The 14,148-nt window shown below is 34.7% G+C and overlaps 1 protein-coding gene across 9 annotated transcripts in view; it reads right to left on the bottom strand.

Moving 5' to 3' along the window:
• Nucleotides 1-5,066: 5,066 nt before the first annotated feature.
• USP45 (ubiquitin specific peptidase 45) overlaps nucleotides 5,067-14,148 on the bottom strand; it is a 68,817-nt gene continuing 59,735 nt past the window's right edge. For all 9 annotated transcript variants that reach the window (XM_067702486.1, XM_067702492.1, XM_067702484.1 and 6 more), the window contains 3 exons: nucleotides 12,458-12,544; nucleotides 9,464-9,617; nucleotides 5,067-8,875 (listed from right to left, as the gene is read on the bottom strand). In XM_067702486.1, the coding sequence (XP_067558587.1) occupies nucleotides 8,745-8,875; nucleotides 9,464-9,617; nucleotides 12,458-12,544 (372 nt within the window). In that variant the 3' untranslated portion in view covers nucleotides 5,067-8,744. The remainder of the gene's footprint in view (nucleotides 8,876-9,463; nucleotides 9,618-12,457; nucleotides 12,545-14,148) is intronic.

The raw sequence follows: 14,148 nt of genomic DNA, 5'->3' as shown, positions 1-14,148 counted from the left end.
GACCCAGGGCAGTGAAAGGACGGAGTCCTAACCACTGGACCGCCAGGAAATTCCCTAGTATGATTTTTTAAATCACTTTATGGAACAAAAACTAGGACATTTACCACATATTATCAGTGGTCGTCTCTGATTTTGCTCTGTGATCATTTTCCAAGTTTTTGCCCAGGGCCTGATTTTCAAGTTTCTCTGAGAAACATTCTAATCAGAGAAACATTCTATCTTCCTTGTGAAACCTGATTGCCCTAGAGAAACTTTCATATGTTCCTACTTTCTATAATCATCTTGTATTTGTTTGCTTGTTTCCCTAGTAAAGTTGAAGCAGTTTTCTGGTAGTTTTTTGTTTTTTGTTTTTCCCATCTCTGTGCTCCAGCTGGCCAGCGTACTGCTTAGCATACAGAAAGTTCTCCATTTGTCGAATGAGAGAATTATTAAATAACTCACGTTTGTTCCTTCTGCCAGTTTAATGAGGCACTCTCAGCAATCACTGTTTGCCAGACCAGGAAATGAGTTTTACAGTCCCATAGTTCCCTTTCCCTTATTACTTTCACCTAGGATTTCCCTGTAACTTTAGGATTCGAAGGAGACATCATCAGGCACTTGTATTTCAACACCAGACTTTCTCACAGTGTATTTTTGTATTAAAGTGTCTATTTGAGCAGCTATTGTGTACACGAGCTGCTGCAGTCCAGTCATTCTGCACCTTGATTAGAAAGTGCAGTTAACAGTTGCCATCTTGCCAGTCTTAGCAATCTGCTGTCTATGACTAACAATCAGGGCGCTTCGTAAGTTAAATTTTTTATTAACTTGCCCTCGTTGCAGAGTGTTTGAAGGGGAGGATATATTCAAGTTAGTACTTTGCATTATTATGAAAACAAGTTATCCTTAAGGTAAAGTGGAAAAAGGTTAAATGAGATGTGGAAAAGAAACAGAATTAAATATTCCTACTTCTTGAGATCTGAACCTTTAAGGTGTTATTATGTTCCATATCACATCCATCTTAAAATTTAAGAATAAAAATTATTTAATGGTAACTAGATTTGTGGTAGTGATCACTTTGTAGTGTATACAGATGTTGAATTATAATGCTGTATATATGAAACTTATATAATACAAAGTTATTTAAAGCTGTGGTATATACATACAATCAAATATTCTTCAGCCTTAAAAAGGAATGAAATTCTGATACATGCTACAACATGGATGAGCCTTGAAAAGATTACGCTAAGTGAAACAAGACAGACAAAAGGACAAGTGTTGTATAATTTCACTTATATGAGGTCCCTAGAATAGGCAAATTCATAGAGACAGAGAGCAGTTGCTGGGGGTTGGAGGAAGAGAGGAATAGGGAGTTATTATTTAATGGGCACAGAATTTCTGTTGGGGATGAGGACAGGGTTCTAGAAATGGTGATATTTGTACAACATTGTGAACGTACTTAGTGCCACTGAATTGTACACCTAAAAGTGGTTAAAACGGTAAATTTTATGTTACATCTACTTTACCACAGTAGAACTACAATGGAGGATTAAAAAGTATATAAAGCTAATACGCTACAAGCAAATTATTAAAAATTACAACTGTTTTAATTCTTAAATAATAATTCTTAAGACAACTGTTTAAATTCTTAATAAATTACAACTCTTTTAATTCTTACTTAAGCATCTCCTAGAAAGTAGTGAGAATGTGTCATAATGAAATATGAGAACATACAATAATAATTCAGTTATTTAACAATGGACCATGTAAACTATTATATATAGAATGGATAAGCAAGATCCTACTGTATAGCACAGGGAACCTATATTCAATATCCTGTAATAAACCATAATGAAAAAGAATTTACACAAATATGTAACTGAATCACTTTGCTGTACAGCAGAAAATAAGACAACACTGTAAATCAACTATACTTCAGTAAAATAAATTAAGAAAAAAACCCAAAAAAACAATGGACCAAACTGGGCTTTATGCATGTAATGACCATTTAGACCAGATTGGAGAAAGTAAGGTACACCTATGTTCACTGACTGGCATATTCTTACTTAAAAATCTTTTGTGATTCAAACTACTGTTTCTATACTTAAGTCACTTGTATGATGTAGTAGACATTATTAGTATTCACCAATATCTGATTCTCCACTGACTTACAGCACACAGAAGGTTTAAGCCTCCTTAAAGTTTAGGTAGTACTCAGTGAATTACTTCTGGCCAATGGGCTGTGGGTTAAGTGAGGACAGTTATTTCTGGACCTAAGCTTACAAGAACTGTAAGCATTGTCACATCAACCAAGAAGTCTACAGGCAGATAAAGGGGCAGCTACAGGTTGGTATATTCTCTGTCAGCCACGATCACCAAGTTGCCTTATGGGAAACAGTGGCCAGAAAGAGCCCCAAATCAGCGAAAGACTTTGCAATGACCACAAAATAAGTTGCTGAGATTCTGGAGACATTTGTTAATAAAGCACAAGCCTAATTTAGCCTGACACATATAGATATTGGTAACAGGAGTTGGGTGCTGCTCAAAGAACTGAAAATATGTGGCATTAGCTTAGAGGTTGGTTGGTATACATAGGAAACTAATATTGGAGGCTAGATACAGGGACATCACATTATGCAATGGTAAAAAATTTAATATAATTGTCATCCCCAATAACCTGAGAGGCAGAAAATGTACCTACTGACTTTTGAGCCAGGGGAAGAAGTTGAAAAATAAGTGTGTGTTGGGTACTATTGGATGTATTTGGCACGGTATTATGAGAAAGAGTGGAGCTCAGAGAGGAATGGTTGATTTGTAGAAGCTGAGGCGAGGGAATAGAGGCAACCAGAATTTGAGCCTCACGTTTGTGTTTTTCAACTCCAAGCAGTATGAGATAAGCAGTAGGAGATAAACTTGAGAAAGCCTTTAAATGACAAAGGATCATTAAAACTCAGCCTTGCAGCAAAGATCGTAACGAAGGGTGTAAACATCATAGTTATTTTGGAAATTTTCAGTGGGTTAATTAAGGATGTAATTAAGGTAACCTTAACTTTTTTCTCACTTGGAAAAAAAAATAAACCTAAGGATGGAAATGTGGTTAAGAGGATGGCTCTCCCATCAAAGCTTATAGACAGAAGGTACCTGCCATAAGGTCAGAAGAGAGGTAGGGAGGTAGGAAATCAAAGAAATACAATCAACCCAAGAACTAGTTGTCTCAAAAAAAATGGTATGGTTACTGGCATATAAATCTGACCGTCAACAAAGAGGGCTACTAAGCTTTTAAGAGTGGTACTGGAAAAGAAACCATAAGCCTTGGCTAACAGAAATTGTGACTATTCCAAACTTTAAACAAACAAACAAACAACTTCAGCCCCCAATTATCTAGGAAACAGATTGAAACAAAGCTGTGCAACTTCCAAGGATGGCATATTCCTCAACAGCCATTCAGATGTAGCCAAGGAGGATAATAAAAAAGAAAAAGATTCTTCCAAGGGGTGAAGTCTGGAGTCACAGAGAACAGTGGAGAAGGGAATTCTTAGGGAATAGAGGAAAGGTCTAACAATGAACATTCCCCATGCCCAGGGTAAGAGATTGACAATATCTCCATTCTTCTTCCCCTTTCTGAATTAGAATGTTGATTGTGGTTATAGTTCCACTGGTTTCACCGCTGTACAGTAAGTGTGTGGAAAACAGAACATATTCTTTTGGCTCCTGGGTCTCCAGACCAGTGGGAGCAACACCCAGACCTGACAGCACTTCCAAAGAGCCTGGTTCTGGAATGGTGGATGGTCCTTTGGGGCTGTTTCTCTTGAAAAGGGAGTCACTGTGTTCCACGTGTAGAAAGAAGAGCTGAGTATTTGGTGACCAGAGGGTAGATGTGAGAGACTTCTAGTCCATTCTCCTTTTCTTCTGAGCCCTGGGAGACTTACTCTTTCCTACCCATCCTTCCTTGCAATTAGGCAGGGCCAATGTGACTACTTCTGGCCACTGGGTTGTGCGCAACGCATCCAAGATGAAGAATTTCATTGCTGATGCAAGACCTTTGGTGTTCTCCTCCCCTGCCAGTGAAGAGGCCTGGCATTAAAATGATAGAGCCAGAAGACAATCAGCCAGAGGATTACAGAGTCACCAGGCGGAAAACAGTTGCTTTTGCAGATTGACCAGACTCACAGTGATTTGGGGTGAGGAAGAAATAAACTTTTGTTGTGCTAAGCCACTGGGATGTGAAGTTATTTGTTACTGCAGCATAACCCAGCCTATTCTAATACATATGGGAATGCAAACATTTTAGATATTTCTGCCTGAGTGCAACTTTAAAAAAATGTATGAAAATGGCTTCAGGGGGTCTGTGAGCCTCTGAAATTACATACAAAAATCTGGGGCATATATTTTTCTAAGAAGATGTAAGTGCCAAGATTTCCCTTCCCAGCCTCTCTATTGCCATTAGCAGGAGTGAGGAGAGGGCCCCAGAATTAAAACCCTCCACTTCCTCCAACACTCGTAGCTTCTCTTTGGGACTATCAGGACTAATACCATACACCTTTTATCCCTAGAACATCCTTCATCCCATGGACCTTAATTCCCATATGGCTCTGTGGGTGATGTTGCTTGATCTTTCTCCATATCATTTACCATTTGAAATATCTTTTCTTTAATCTTCACTTCTTAGAATGTCTATTTCCTCACTTCTTGGAGAGATTTCTATCTCCCATGGTCAATGCTGTATCCCCAATGCCTACCACACAGCAGATATTCAATAAATATGAAAGATGGTCTATAATATTCATTATAATCTCAAAGAGCTTCATGACCTAAAAAAGGTTAAATACAAAAAGGTAGACAAAATGTTTCCTAATGAATTATCCTGCCTAAAAAACTCAAAGAAACATCTGAAAGGATGAAGACTCACCCTTGGCAGACACTGAAATCTGAATGAAAGAGGCCCACGAGATATTTTATTTGGAAACGATAAACTTCTGAAATAGGAAGGATATTTTGAATATAACTAAGTAAGCAAATACAGTGTTTGTACACAAAATATTCTGTCAATAATGTGCATTGAAAAAAACTCCAGGACCAATCTTGAAACATAAAGTAAATATGAATTTAATATTTTATGCATGTTTATACAGTAACGTCAAAATAATGCTCCATAAGTTACATAGCTATTTTCCAAAAACACTGCAAAAAAAAGATAAAATGGTAGGAATGATATATAATCAATTATTACTCAAAATTTAAAAATATAGTCATCTATCTTTTAAATAGATTTGAATTGATGGATTTCTACATGAACCAGAACATTTTAAATATCTAAAAATAGTCTTTCTTAATGCAGCAGATAATATATAAAGAATCACTTTTATTGCACATAACATATCCGGTTTAGGCTTATTTTTTCAGGTAGCACGCAGACAAATTATGAGTATGAATTTAATAAAAGTAGGCAAGATACTATTTTATACCTCAAAAATTAGATGAAGGTGATATATTTCACTGCTTAATCCTCAGGAAATTTTATTCAGATATCATATAAGATCATTGACTAAAGTCAAACATGCGAACTAAGAGCTCTTAAATACGTGTCATAGTAAAATAGTTTTGTTGGCACATTTACAATAAGAAAACAGGTATCAACTGCTCTTAGAACTGACACCACTCTCCCTGGCCACTCAAAAAGGTGGCCTTCACATCAGTTTTAAAAACATTAAATGACAAAATCTTAAATATAAACATACATTTGGTTATGTCAAAAATATTCACGTAATTGGCATATAGTCAAAAATGTATCATTTTAAACATGGAAAAACTAGGGGAACCCGAGGTTAGATATAAACCAGTTTCTAAATAAAGCTAGTTAAACTCCTGTTGTACTTCTTAAATTCATTTCGCCAAACACTAGAGTAGTGTTTTTGAGGATCTGGAAACATTCTCACTGATTTGTACTGTTTCCTGAGGTCATCTGGAAGCCACTGTTACTGAAGTAGCTCACAATTCAGTACCCCTGCAAATGTGCTTTGGAAATATTCAAAACAGAAACAAAAATTTAAATGTAGATCCATGTGTAACTTAACATACTCTCTCTATTACAAAAGCTATCTTTAGGAAAGTCTTAGATCTCAAAATCAAATTCATTCCATTACCAGCAGACCTGGACAAGCAAAGCATTCATAAACTTTAGGCCATAAAAAAACAGATTTCAGAATTAACTCATTTAACACTGTGGAAATGAAAATAAAAGTATCTTATTACTTCTAGAATAATGTCTAAAACTTACATAGGCCTCTTCATTTTAAAACATGTTAAAACAGTGTCAGCCCAGGGCCTGACCCTTAGTAGATGTTCAATAAATATATACTTAATGAATAAATGTGAAGTTAAGCATAAAAACTACTGTGGTATTTGAGTACTGAGGTAATGTTCTGAAGCTACAATGTATCACTCACTTAATGAAAAATCAGTCTTAACTGGTATTCAGAATAAAGCTTAAAAGAACTCCTAATTTGATAAATTTAGCACTAGTTCATTTCCTGGCATCCAATGAAAAGAGGAACTAGGCACTTTCCTTGATTCTTGCCCTCACTTATCACTTACCATCTCTACTTAACTCCGTAAGGGATAAGCCAAGAGGCAACAGAAAAGAATGGTCTTGTTTCTTTCCTCCTTTCTTGCTTCCTTTCCCTCTTTCTTCCTTTCCCTCTTTCTTTCTTTCTCTCTCTCTCTCTTTCATCTATCCATCTATCAATGAAATAAGAAGCAGGTGACCATCCAATGAAAAGTGCATGCCTCTTAATGGTATCTTTTCTAGGAGAAAAATGAGACAATTTAATATTTACATTTGGGGGAGGGGATGGTAATTGTCATTACCAAGACGGTTGACTTGAATAAAGAGGATTAACTAATAGTTTTCAAAAAATTTCACGGCTCTGGTACTGAAGTCTTCAATGTTAACGCATTACAATTAAACAGAAAACACTTTAAACACTGTTTACCTTTTACATGACACAACCTGAGTTTACAGCTTAACTTATAAAGATACATTTCTCCATCATTTCACTGTTAAAAATCAAGAAAACCACTATTATTGAAATTTCAACAGCTTGAAAATACAATTTATGCAATGACATTTTTAAGCTCTGAATTTCGTATATTATTACCATCTTTAACACTAATCACAATTCCATTCATCCATATATCAAAAGGCGGCACTGGTAACCTTGATAATATTACATATACTTAAATATTAAGAAGGGTGAGAGTCTTCATGAAATATTTCCACACATTAACTACAGCCATTATTCTTATCCTTCCTTAACAAGAGGACAATGAACTAGGACCAGGCACTTACCCAGCATCTGCCTGTACTATCATTCGTTAGCCCTAATGATTAGGATGCTTGAAGCATGCAGTTATGTGTTTTGATTTAATAATGTAACACCAAAGTAGTCATTTTTTAAAAATTTAAGCCTAAGTAATGGTAACATTTTCATGCCAAGTTTTGACAGCTTAATAATTTGTTTTCTAGGGGGGAAAAACTACCATATGTTTGCTATTAATTATTTTAAAAGAAAATCCAAAATGCCAACTTTATGCTCCATTAAAATAAAAACTAAACCTATTTGAACTTACTGATGATGCTTGCTGAAGATAAAAGGTGATCTCAAAACCCCAAAACTATGATTAATATTTACTGATCTACAGAACTAGAAAATGTATTACATTTTCCTATTAAGCATAATAAGAATATAATTCTCTATCATTTACAAATATGATTTGGTAATTTACATTTCAAAGGTATCCTATGGTCCCATATGGATTAACAACTTCTATTTACCAATTCTGCATGTAACAATTATCTATAAATATATTTTGACTGGCTAATCACTTGCAAATTATTCTCAACTCCATCATGAATAGGCTGCAAATAATATGTTGATAAAATATTTCAGTATTTTTCCAGTTCTCAAAACCTCAAAGCAATAAGCTAACCAGTATATTATTTGTAAATCCATATTACTGAAGCTACAGTGGTACCTTTTTATATGGTTGAATCATACAAAATATGACAAGGTCACTATGCCAATTGTGTAAGTATATGTTATAGCAATGTGTCCCACACAGCAGTGTAATATACCACTGGATAGCCCTGAGATGATTTTTAGTGAAGTGCTACATGAATGAGCAATTTTTCTTTAGTTATATATTTATTTTAATGTTTATTAGAAAAAAATGTAACTAGCACATAAAATGTAGAATATGCTCAAAATAAGACTATGGCTTAAAAAGGCTAAAAATAGGCTTAAAAAGCCTTAAAAAGCTTAAAAATAATAAGTAAACAATGGCATAGGAGATATATATACATATATATATGAAAACAGAAAGGTGGTATTGACTCACATTTGGGAAACACTGTTTTAAAGGAATGATTTGACTTAGCCAGCATCATTTCTGAATGCTTGTAGTAATAAGCCACATTATAAAGGAGTTTCCTCTACTACTGTAAATTCTGTGTTTTTTTTTTGCCAGGACAAATATGTTTTTAAAAACATGTGCTTACATTTATTTTAAGAATATAATTTTGAAAGCTTTAGTAAATTTAATTTACTTTAAAAGGATTCACCAAAATGGTAAACATGTCCGGGAGCATTTGAGGGACATGCCATTCCTACAGAAAAGACTACAAAGACACATTGCATATAATGGTTGTCGCTGCAGCATTTAAATAAAAGTGATCTAAATAATCATTACCATTAACAATTAACAAATAATTATAATATTCTTTCATAAAAAAGAAGGTACGCTTGTGCACTAAGTGCTCTCGATTCTGGAACCACCTGCACGTAAGTGTCACTAACGTGGACCCACTGGCCTGCTGATTCACTATCAGGTTCTTTCAAACCTAACAAAACAAAAAGAAATATAATTTTACAATAAGTATGTTCTGACTTTACATTAAAGACAACACATTTATCACAAACTCTAATGCTAGACTTTATTGCATAAGGCTGTTTCTTCTTGGGCTAAACATCTTTCAAAATGAACTCTTTCAAAGCGTTAATATTAGTATCATTTACTTTAAATATCTAGTGAAATATTAGATAGTCTTATGAATATTTATTTATTCAAGGAAAAGGGCATCTGCACTAAAAGAGAAGGAAGAAAATACACAGTTAGTTTGCTGAAGCAAATTTTCAACTCCAACTCTAGTCTGAGGACCTGGTATGTCTTTAAAAACTATTGGTATTGTTAAATAAAATGCTATTCCACTGCAATACACAATGACTTAACACCTTGAAAAACTGGGTGTCACTTCACATGACCTGAAGGGTACAGTTTTATGATATTTAAGATTATCTAGGTACTCTTAAAGGTTTTCCTCACTTAAAGTGAATCCACTTGAAGTATCCATGAAAGAACTTACCTCTTCCAGAAAAGGAAGAATGAATTCATTTGTTTTTAAGAATAAAATAAATTTAGGATGGCATACCAGGTACATTTTTCTTTCCAGTGATATGTTCCAGTAATTTCCTGGAGGGTGTTCTCACTTTCACGTAAGCGGTGTAGTGGCCTCCTCTCATTGAGCCACTATGTTCCACTACGCCATAGAGACCATAGAGAACTTTATCTCCCACACTTACATTCTTTTAGACAAAGAAAAAAACCTCAAATTAATTAGTAATATTTAGTGAACTCTTATTATAAGGAAAATTAAGCCAAATGCAAGTCCTACTTAAAATAAGAGCAATGCATATTAAAACTACACTGGCATACGTTCCCACCTGTATTAGACCAGCAAAATGAAAAAGCTTGACAACATTCTCTATTGGCTGGGCTGTAGGGAAAAGAATGCTGTCATATGGGAATGCAAAGGGGTACACCCCTATTCAGGGATATTTCACGTTATCTAGCTAAGTTACACAGGTATTACTCTTGGATTTATCGATCCTTTTTCTAGGATTCTATCTCACAGGAACATGAGCAATATGTAAAAAGACATGTACCATACTAGTGATTGCAGGATTATCTGTAATATCAAAAAACTGGAGTAGACTCAAATGTCCATAAATTGGGGACTGGCTGAATAAACTATAATGCATCCATACAATAGAGTACTATGCTATTTGAAAAATGGAGGGCAGACTATCTCTAAATATTGCTATGAAATAATCTCCAGGATACAATGTTAAGAATAAGGTAGAAAGAAGGATACATATTGTAAGCTATTATTATTAAAGAGGTGAGATGCAGATATATATACCTATTTGTTTACATTTAAAAATATAATAGATGAATAAACAATAATTTGAAAAAATGGTTATCTATAAAGGGAGGAAAGAAACAAGTAGAACAGACATGGAGAAAAACTACACTTGTTTGAATTTATCTTGTTTTATACATTTGACTTTGGAACTACGTAAATATTTTATGTAATTATTAAACAAAATTTTTAAATTTAAGTAGCAATCCCTAAAAATGAAAATTTAAAAATTAAGCAAATGAATATCCAGTTGGTGGCAAAATCACTCAGAGAGCAACCACAAGGGTCATGTCAAAAGAACCCAGGAGCCAATTTGAAGTGGCTCTCAGTAGCCAACAACAGACCCATTAGACTAATGTATTAGACCACGAATTAAAAGAAAAGTGCAGTAAATTGAAATATTATTAATGTGTTTAAATCCATGAATTCATAATGATAAATTAACTGATCACAGTTTGAGGATGACAGTGAATTAATTCATTATTCTGAAAACTGGTTTAAAAGGGGGACGGGGAGAGAACTGAGCATTTACCCTGTCTTTTCTATAAAAACTATACCATAAGATAACTAAATAGATGAAAGGAATTTCTCTTTATAGAGAAGTATTCTAGCAAATAAATGAAGAAAGAATAACAGGATTACCATTCTGTAATTCTTAATGAACTCATTGAGCAACGCTGGTTGCTAATATCACAGAAAGGTAACTGGCATTTATGTGCCACCTGATGAAAGAACAGAACACTCCCTATGAAATAGCCTTACCGGGAGTGGGAGGAATATCAAACCTGAATCTGTTCAAGCCTCTCTTGATCCAACTACCTATCTGTAGGAAATAAAGAGGATAGAGGAATAATCATCAAAATCTAAACTATAGGAAACTACCAGAAAAATGATCCAGTTTCTTCAACAAATAAATTGCAAGAGGCAGAGATGGGAAAGGGACACTGTATATTAAAAGGGACTAAAAGATATTTTTCAATCATGATGTGTAGTCCTTACTTTGATACTAATTCATTTTGAAAATTTCATTTATTAGACAACTGGAAATATATACACTAGATGATATGAAAAAAATTGTTAATTTTTTTAGTGTGAAAGTGGTATTGTGGTTACATTTAAAAAGGTGGGGGTGATTCTTATCTTTTAGAGACACGTATAGGAAAAGATTTATGAATGAAATGATGTCTGATACCTGCTTCAAAATAACATAAGAGAAAAAAAAATAATATAAGAGGAGGAAGTAGATGAACATGTGCATGGGGCAGGACTGGCCATATATCTAAGGTTTGTGTGATGTGTGCTTGAGGTTCATTGTACTGTTCTGTCTACTTTGATGTACGTTGGAAATTCTCCATAATAGGTACTTCTAAAAAATATGTTTTTGTAAGTTTAATACAGAGCTTGCTAGATATTTTGTTTACCATACTATCAAATTCTGTGAATACTGAATGTGAATAATTGACAGATAGTGCTAGTATTCCATAGCAGATGAATTGGATTCACTGAAAAATTGCATTTAAGATATTTCGCTTTGATTGATCAATGTATTGAAAGTATTAAGTTCAGTAAGTTTATGTACCACAAATCCTAGACTGCTAACCAGTAATTGTGAGCCGGACAACATGTTAGTTACCCTAGAACTGTGTAGTTCCCTCACGGAAAGCAAAGTCATCAATTTCACCTACAGAGTTCTTACATACAAGTACGAGCAATTATAAACCAATTTGCCTTCTATATCTAAGTATTAAAGTATTAGTAATTGTAAAGTATCATAGTTCACAAGTACACTATTCTCAGTAGTGTACATGAAATGGCATGAAAAACAGTGCACTAGTATATCGATTTACAAAAGATAAAGAACTCTTCAACTGCTAAAACTACTGTCAATTAAGCACAACATTCACAAGGAACAGGAGAGGGCACAAAATCTGCTTACTTCTCTCAGCAGCTATCTGATTCTAGTAGCATTTACAAGCAGCTCTGATCTTCATGAACATCGTGCCTCACTTGTGCTTTATGCATCTTTTCAACTTATTCTATCTCCCAAAAGACAAAAGTGATAGTGTGTTAAATGTTGGATGGAAGGAAGAAAGGGAGGGAAGGAGGGGGAGAGAGAGAGAAGGTGGGAGGGAGAGAGGAAGACATGGCCTAATAAACAATACATAGGATATTTTGAAGCATATTATTTGCATGACAATTAAATATCTTAATAATATACTATACCTTACAAGTAGCAGAACAGAATGGTGCTAAGTCAAGCGTCAGTGGGAAATCTACATGTCTGTTTACTTTGCGAAGACTCAGGCCAGCCTCAAAAAAAAACAACAAATTTTCTTAATGTAACAAACTTAATCTAGATCATTGCGTTTGTTAATTAAAACCAAAAGAGGAATCCTAGGGCTTCCCTGGTGGCGCAGTGGTTGAGAGTCCGCCTGCCGATGTAGGGGACGCGGGTTTGTGCCCCGGTCCGGGCGAATCCTACATGCCGCGGAGCGGCTGGGCCCGTGAGCCATGGCCGCTGGGCCTGCGCGTCCGGAGCCTGTGCTCCGCAGCGGGAGAGGCCACAACGGTGAGAGGCCCGCGTACGGCAAAGAAAAAAAAAAAAAGAGGAATGAATCCTTGACCTTTTTTCATAGATATAAAACTATGACTAATGAACAGTCCAAAACTGATATATGACTAAGTTCTCAATTAGGTTTCATAAACTGTTATTGCAAAGATCATTCATTTACATGGGTATTTTTACCACAAACAATATGAAAATAATCGCTTTCACTGTGCCTTTCAACACTTACGGGAAAATAAATTCAATGTGATAAAAGCTCAGCTACTGATACATATGCTATCATAAAAATGTACTCAACTGAAGAGTCAGGAGTCTGGTGTTCTAGGCCTAACTCAACGACTGGTTAACCGTTGTCTTGACTCTAGACAACCTCATCTAGATCAAGGCAGAAAACGGGTATAAATGGATTATATTAGGTCCCTTCAGTTCTAAAATTCAGTGACATTCATTCATTAAAAAGAGAAAAATCTGAACACTCAAATCATTTTAACAGTAAAAGTAAACATTACATATTATATAAATCAAAATGAATATTCATGTTGTTAAGCAAGCTCTATTTCTTTCCTACTTTTAGTTTCCAAAGGCAGGCCTTGAAAAATGTACACTTTGCATTTAAGTAATGATAAAAATTTGCTGATAGACCACCGAAGATATTGGATAAGAAACCCACAAATAGAAACTGACTCTCTTGGAATAAAAAGATACTTAAATCTGAGTGCTTTGGGTAGACAAAATTAACAGATACAACCTTTTATGCAAAGCTTTCATGACTTACTTCAACGACTAGTCATTTTATTTGCATACTAATCACATAACTTTTACTACAGTTCTGTTGCCTATTTCTTACCTTTAAAGAAAAAAAACAAAACTTATTTTTTGACCAAAATATAGCCACATAGTGATTTGTATTTTCAAGTAATCTTTAGAAGTCTTAACATGATATCAGACATGAAATTATGAAGTCATATGTCTGGAATAATTATTTAATATGTATTTAATTTGTTTGCCTCCTTTCTTCTCATCAGGTGACCTCTATAAGCAGCTGGTACCAGCATTGTCTGAGATGATTTCAGGCTAATGTGTCCTCCCCAGACGGTACTTTGCTATTGAGAAATTACCCCTTATTAGAAGAGACTTCTATCAACACTATTATAATCTTTGCCAATTTGGACAGGCTGAAAAAGGAATCTCACTGCCATTTTATTTTGCATTTGTTTTGCTGGAAAGAGTGGACCTTTCATACTTTCTTGGAATTTTTACTTCTTCTATGAACTGTCAATTCATGTTCTTTACCATTTTACTATTAGAGTCTTGATATTTTTCTTATTGATCTTTAAGAGCTCTTTAC

This window comes from Pseudorca crassidens, chromosome 13 (genome assembly GCF_039906515.1).
Source record: "Pseudorca crassidens isolate mPseCra1 chromosome 13, mPseCra1.hap1, whole genome shotgun sequence".
NCBI lineage: Eukaryota > Metazoa > Chordata > Mammalia > Artiodactyla > Delphinidae > Pseudorca > Pseudorca crassidens.
The sequence above is the reverse complement of the archived record's forward strand: the minus strand, read 5'-3'. Positions and strand labels throughout refer to the sequence as shown.